General features: G+C 34.4%; 1 protein-coding gene across 4 annotated transcripts in view; it reads left to right on the top strand.

Annotated features, from left to right (window-relative positions):
- Nucleotides 1–7,237, top strand: part of LOC107566409 (rho GTPase-activating protein 15-like) — a 24,931-nt gene that overhangs the window by 8,968 nt on the left and 8,726 nt on the right. For 3 of the 4 annotated variants that reach the window (XM_016251858.1, XM_016251856.1, XM_016251859.1), the window contains exons 9-13: nt 1,115–1,232; nt 1,323–1,442; nt 2,892–2,990; nt 4,101–4,178; nt 6,156–6,209. In XM_016251858.1, the coding sequence (XP_016107344.1) occupies nt 1,115–1,232; nt 1,323–1,442; nt 2,892–2,990; nt 4,101–4,178; nt 6,156–6,209 (469 nt within the window). The remainder of the gene's footprint in view (nt 1–1,114; nt 1,233–1,322; nt 1,443–2,891; nt 2,991–4,100; nt 4,179–6,155; nt 6,210–7,237) is intronic. The other variant, XM_016251857.1, reaches the window with a different exon arrangement.

The raw sequence follows: 7,237 nt of genomic DNA, 5'->3' as shown, positions 1-7,237 counted from the left end.
CACTCACACACACACAGTCACACACACACACACACACACATATATATATATATATATATATATACTGTATATATATATACACTACCGGTCAAAAGTTTGGGATCAGAACGATTTTTAATGTTTTTACTGGAGTTTCTTCTGCTCGTCAAGGCTGCATTTATTTGATCAAAAATTAATGAAAAAATTTAATATTGTGAAATATTATTATGATGTTAAATAACATTTTTCTATTTTAATATACACTAAAAATGTAATGTATTTCTGTGATCAAAGCTGTATTTTCAGCATCATTACTCCAGTCTTCAGTGTCACATGATCTTCAGAAATCAGTATAATATGCTGATCTGCTGCTCAAGACACATCTCTGATTATTATATATATATATATATATATATATACTGTATATATATATACACTACCGGTCAAAAGTTTGGGATCAGAACGATTTTTAATGTTTTTACTGGAGTTTCTTCTGCTCGTCAAGGCTGCATTTATTTGATCAAAAATTAATGAAAAAATTTAATATTGTGAAATATTATTATGATGTTAAATAACATTTTTCTATTTTAATATACACTAAACTGTAATGTATTTCTGTGATCAAAGCTGTATTTTCAGCATCATTCCTCCAGTCTTCAGTGTCACATGATCTTCAGAAATCAGTATAATATGCTGATCTGCTGCTCGAGATGATTATTATCAATGTTGAAAACATTAATATTTTTGTGGAAACTGATACATTTTATTTTTCAGGATTCACAGATGAATAGAAAGTTCAAAAGAACAGCATTTATTTGAAATAGAAATATTTTGTAACATTGTAATCAGTGTTGGGGAAAGTTGCTTTTAAAAGTAATGCATTACAATATTGCGTTGCTTCCTAAAAAGTAACTAATTATGTTACTTTGTAACTTTTTATGGAAAGTAATGCATTGTTTCTTTTGCGTTACTTTTTCTCATCTGCCTTGGCCTCATTTTTCTCTCTTCAGAGAAATTTTGTTAAGGAATCTGATTATGTGACTCACACTGATTATAAATGTCTTTACTGTCACTTTTGATCAGCAGAATGTGTTTTTGATGAATAAAAGCATGAATGATTGTGTGTGCGCTGCAGGATAAAGAGAATCCTCTAGATAATGTGCTGCTGTATTCTCTGAGGAGAGCCGGATCGGTCGAGATGTTGGATCAGAGCGGAGACGAGGACGAGAATCGTGCCGGAAACAAGACGTCGCGTGAGTTTCGCCGTCATGGTGTTTTTCTAAACCATCACAGACCCGATGCGGTGTCGTCAGGCGGCTCTCTTTCACTCTCTGTCCCCGCAGTCCCTCGTTCCGCATCTAACCTGGAGAACTCGGAGCACAAGCGTGTGAAGAGCCGCTTGAAGAAGCTGATTCTCCGGAGGCCTCCGCTGCAGACGCTGCAGGAGAAAGGACTCATTAAAGGTCAGCAGTCTTTACCAAAGTAAACCTTAACGCTCGGTTCACACTGAGGATCATAACTATAAAGATACAGTTCTAAAAATCATTCTAAATTGAAACGAGTCCACACCATGACTATAAGAATAACGGCACAGAGGAACGAATCTTTGGAATCGCTTTCAGATCGATTCTCAAGCTGATGAACAATAAACATTACAGCCAGACAACAAAATCATTCTAGTTATTTTTAGAGGCTTTTAAAGATCCTTACACACAAGATGTCTCTTTATTTACACGGTTTGTCTGAAATAAAATGTGACCCTGCAGTTAAGTCGCTGGGGGATATTTGTAGCAATAGCCAACAATACATTGTATGGGTCACAATTATACATTTCTCTTTTATGTCAAAAATCATTAGGATATTAAGTAAAGATCATGTTCCATGAAGATATTTAGTAAATCTCCTACTGTAAATATATAAAAACTTAATGTTTGATTAGTAATATGCATTGCTAAGAACTTCATTTGAACAACTTTAAAGATGATTTTCTCAATATTTAGATTTTTTTGCACCCTCAGATTCCAGATTTTCAGATCTCAGCCAAATATTGTCCGATCCTAACAAACCGTACATCAATGGAAAGCTTATTTATTCAGCTTTCAGATGATGTATAGATCTCAATTTCATAAAACTTACACTTATGACTGGTTTTGTGGTCCAGGGTCACAAATAATTTCATTTCCATATTATAATAAATAATTGTATTGATATTAATGGCTATGAATGTTATTTGTAATATATGGAAATAGAGTACATGTGAAATGTTTGGAAACATTACGATTTTTCTGACCATTTTCTGTAAATAAAACAGAGATTATTAAAGTATGATTTACATCATTTCGGTCTTTAACCTTTAAAATTTGATGTTTAATTCAATGCAATTTCTTTGCAATTATTTGTGAAATTGACTAGTGATTTCTGAGTGAGAATTGTTTCAGAGTAAATCCTACAGCAACTTTTTTCCCCCAGTGTACTCAGAAATAACATGCCAATTTTTATAATCTGGAAGAATTTTTGGTAACACTTTACATGCATAATGCATTATAAAGGGTTATTAAAAGGTATAATGCATTATAATTATTCATAATGTGAATTGTAATACATTATATCTTGTCGTAAGTAATTATAACCGAATTTAAAATGCATAATGTAACAATGACTTGCTAAGTGTTATAATGTATTATCTGTTGTTACAATTATTAATGTGATTGTACGATGCATTATAAGGTGCATTACAAGGCATAATTAATGCATTAAATCTACTTTTATAATGCATTACACATAAAGGCTTGAAGTAAAGTGTTACTAGGAAAATTGAGTTTTAAATATATTTATTTAGTTTTAATTGAATAAATCATGTGTATTTATTTTTTTCTTGAGTCTGACCTGTTCCTCTGTGTTTCTGATCTCAGATCAGGTGTTCGGCTGCGGGCTGGAGCTGCTGTGTGAGCGAGAGAAAAGCACCGTCCCAAAGTTCGTCAGGAAATGCACTGATGCTGTGGAGAGAAGAGGTGCGTTCACTGACTCACAAACACTGCAGCGGGAAAATATCCTAAGAAGGGAGGAGATTTGTGTTGAATAAAACATGATCGTAAGCAGGGGCGGCGCTAGGGGTGGGCTAAGGGGGCTGAAGCCCCAAATGTTTTAACTATGCCTTTTACGAATCATCACTGAGTTTTCATGCGCATTAATGCGTCTATTAGTACCGCAGATTTGCTTTCTGCACATCCAACCGTGTCTACTTGCATTGTCATTCACTCCCGACAAGACCCGCCCACTGAGGCTCGTACTTCTGATTGACAGGTAAACTGGCCAACCAGCGATAAAAAGTTACAGCAGCTGCTTCAGGTGTCTGTATAACCAAAGTCCCTTTATAGTCTTTGGTATAACTTATCGCTGTAATACCGATTTTAGGTTATTTGTTACTGAACCCTGTCACTGTGAAGCAACAAATATAGATATTTAATCATATAATGATATGCTGTCGTGTCTTCCTAGGACACGCGCATTTAGAGCGATTATATGAACGGTTTGGTCAGCATGGCCAAGCATGTCAGGGCAACAATTCAATGAACAAAAAATAAATAGTAAGTTATTTAAATTGTAGAGACAATATTGTCTTTTTTGCTCTATTTCACTAAAGAAAATGGTTCAAAACAAAGCCACGTTGAGCGTCTCTGCAGCAGCACACCGCGGTGTTTCCTTACTGAATAAATTTGTGTTTTGGGAGATTGAATGATTCACTGATCCATTCATAAAAACGGTTTCTTACTTCGTTCCTGAATGAATCGGCCGTTTTGAAAGAATCGATTGAATAAATGACTCAGTGACTCACTTATTAGGACAGTGGTTTGCCGCCACCTACTGGTAATTTTAGTTTCACATTTAAAAGTATATTTATAACATTAATCTCATAATATTATTTATGCAATTTGTACAAGTACAAGTGTTAGAAATAAAAAAAAAGTATATAGAACCCTGCATGTTTAATTAGGCTTATTTTTAAAGCCACTTACTCAATGTAAATATATACATATTGCTGTGTGCTAATCTTAACAACCAGTCCTGGTTAAAAATGTTACTAATGTTCTGTTCCTGTAAATAATTGTGTGTTTATTCAGGTTTGGAGACTGATGGGATTTACAGAGTCAGCGGGAATCTGGCCGTCATTCAGAAACTGCGCTTCGCTATCAATCATGGTGAGAGAGAGTCGATATCACATCATCAATATCATACTCATAACCATCATTCAGTGTAATTAAAAGCTACATGAAATCAAAAGAGAATGCATGTCCTGGTCTTACTGTGAATGATTCGTGGCAGCTAGCAGCAATACGTTTTGTGAGATTATTGTTATTTACAAACAATAAACATGACATAAACAATCAAATTGAATTAGTGATGTCAAACGATTAATTGCGGTTAACTGCATAAAAAATAAAAGTTTTTGTTTACAAAATATATGTGTGTGTACTGTGTATATTTATTATGTATATATATAAATACACACACATGCATGTATATATTTTAAAAATATTTACATGTAATTTATATTAAAATATAATGTATATATATATATATATAAATATTAATACTTTATATATAAACAAAACATATTTTTCTTAAATATATACATGCATATGTGTGTATTTATATATACATAATAAATATACACAGTACACACACATATATTTTGTAAACAAAAACGTTTACTTTGGATGCGATTAATCGTTTGACAGCACTAGAAATAATTTAATGATTTGAAAAATGCAAGAGATGCTTTTAATTTGGGACCAAATTGCTGGTATTTAGTTACTGATAAATGTACATTTCCCATAATTTAATATTAAAAAATATTTTTTTCCACAGTAACTATGGTAACAGGTTTGAATGGTTGAATACTTCATTGTGTAAAAATGGAGAAAACCCACTGGGATTAATTACTTTTTCTCCCATCGTGCTGTTGAAAAGACACTAATGATGTAATTTCCTCTGTGTTACAAGTTTAAGGAATTGCACACTTTATGTAATTGGAGGAAACTGAGGTTTTAGGCAGTTAATCTTATTACATTTTTGTACTACAGTGAGCTGATGATTGATTCATTTATTGATCAGATGATGTGCAGATGTGATGCACTGTAAGATCAGGGTCAAAAGGTCAGAAATATGGAGTTGCAGAAAACACTTAGAGAACAGCGGCCTGTCATGTGACGTAAGAATGATGTCATCAGACGTGTTAGTGTGTGTGTGTGAGAGTGTGAGTGAGTGTGTGTGTGTGAGAGTGTGTGTGTGTGTGTGTGTGTGAGAGAGAGTGAGTGAGTGAGTGTGTGTGTGTGTGTGTGAGAGAGAGTGTGTGAGTGTGTGTGTGTGTGTGAGAGAGAGTGAGTGAGTGAGTGTGTGTGTGTGTGTGTGAGAGAGAGTGTGTGAGTGTGTGTGTGTGTGTGAGAGAGAGTGAGTGAGTGAGTGTGTGTGTGTGTGTGTGAGAGAGAGTGTGTGAGTGTGTGTGTGTGTGTGAGAGAGAGTGAGTGAGTGAGTGTGTGTGTGTGTGTGTGAGAGAGAGTGTGTGAGTGTGTGTGTGTGTGTGAGAGAGAGTGAGTGAGTGAGTGTGTGTGTGTGTGTGTGAGAGAGAGTGTGTGAGTGTGTGTGTGTGTGTGAGAGAGAGTGAGTGAGTGAGTGTGTGTGTGTGTGTGTGAGAGAGAGTGTGTGAGTGTGTGTGTGTGTGTGAGAGAGAGTGAGTGAGTGAGTGTGTGTGTGTGTGTGTGAGAGAGAGTGTGTGAGTGTGTGTGTGTGTGTGAGAGAGAGTGAGTGAGTGAGTGTGTGTGTGTGTGTGTGAGAGAGAGTGTGTGAGTGTGTGTGTGTGTGTGAGAGAGAGTGAGTGAGTGAGTGTGTGTGTGTGTGTGTGAGAGAGAGTGTGTGAGTGTGTGTGTGTGTGTGAGAGAGAGTGAGTGAGTGAGTGTGTGTGTGTGTGTGTGAGAGAGAGTGTGTGAGTGTGTGTGTGTGTGTGAGAGAGAGTGAGTGAGTGAGTGTGTGTGTGTGTGTGTGAGAGAGAGTGTGTGAGTGTGTGTGTGTGTGTGAGAGAGAGTGAGTGAGTGTGTGTGTGTGTGTGTGTGAGAGAGAGTGAGTGTGTGTGTGCGAGCGTGAGATGTCACGTGTGTAATTCCTGTTGGTTCTTGCAGAGCGAGCCGTGACCACAGACGGACGCTATCTCTTCCCTGAGGATTTAGTTCAAGGTTTGTCTCTTCTAAACAGAAACAGTCTCGCTGCTGTCGCTCTGCTTTCTGACTGAGAGTCTCCCGCTGCTCTTCGCTTCTCGCTCGATGTTTTAGTGCAGGAAATCTGAGGCGGGTTTCTTATGGGTTTGGATCACGGAAAAAGCTTTATTAATGTGACATGTTGGTTCATCTGCTGTTATGACAGTTTTCAAACTGATTTTAATTTATGGCACTCCTAGTTTCTGTATAAATTATACAGAAACTAGGAGTTATTTTTTTATTAATTTTTTTATTATTCAATCAGGGACAATGCCTATTAAATATAAAATTTAAGCATTCCAGAAGTTTCTAGACCAAGATGTTCTTTAGAGTTCCTGATGATTTTATTTTTAAGTATTTTATTTCAAGAAACAATTTTATTTTTTTATTTTTTTTAGTTAACAATAATAAACCTGGTAGAAATTGTTAGTAAACATATTTTTAATCCATATTTTTAATCCTTATCTAGTAAATCAGGATCAAGTCATGTAAACTCTCACTAATTTCAGTTCATGTTATTTGAGTGTTTCAAGTATCATTTTTTATTATTTAATTTGTGTAAAATAAACTTAAACTATTTAAATTGAAGTACTATAATAAAACTGATATACAAATTATGTAGAAACTTTATAGAAAACTATATAGACATTAAAAAACAAAAACTAATAAAAATGACTAAAACTTCAAAATGAAAACCATAAAAAATATGGAAAAAAGCTATAATAGTATATAAAATAACACTGATTTCTACTCTACAAAATATTTCATAGCTTGGCATAACTAAAAAAAAAATTATATTGATTATAAAAATGCTGTTTTAAGATTTTATTAGTTAACATGATTTTTCCAGGTCTAAAAATGACAATTTTAAAATATTTTTTCAAAATTATATATCCCGGTTTTCCAAAAAAATATTTTTAGCAGATAAAATTTTTGAATTTATTTTATTTTTTTTGCTTAAAAGCTAATTTTGTCTTTTTTTAAACAATTTTTAAATCAGAATTTTA

The sequence above is a fragment of the Sinocyclocheilus grahami genome, unplaced genomic scaffold (genome assembly GCF_001515645.1).
Source record: "Sinocyclocheilus grahami isolate Dianchi unplaced genomic scaffold, SAMN03320097.WGS_v1.1 scaffold1073.1, whole genome shotgun sequence".
Taxonomy (NCBI): domain Eukaryota; kingdom Metazoa; phylum Chordata; class Actinopteri; order Cypriniformes; family Cyprinidae; genus Sinocyclocheilus; species Sinocyclocheilus grahami.
The sequence above is the reverse complement of the archived record's forward strand: the minus strand, read 5'-3'. Positions and strand labels throughout refer to the sequence as shown.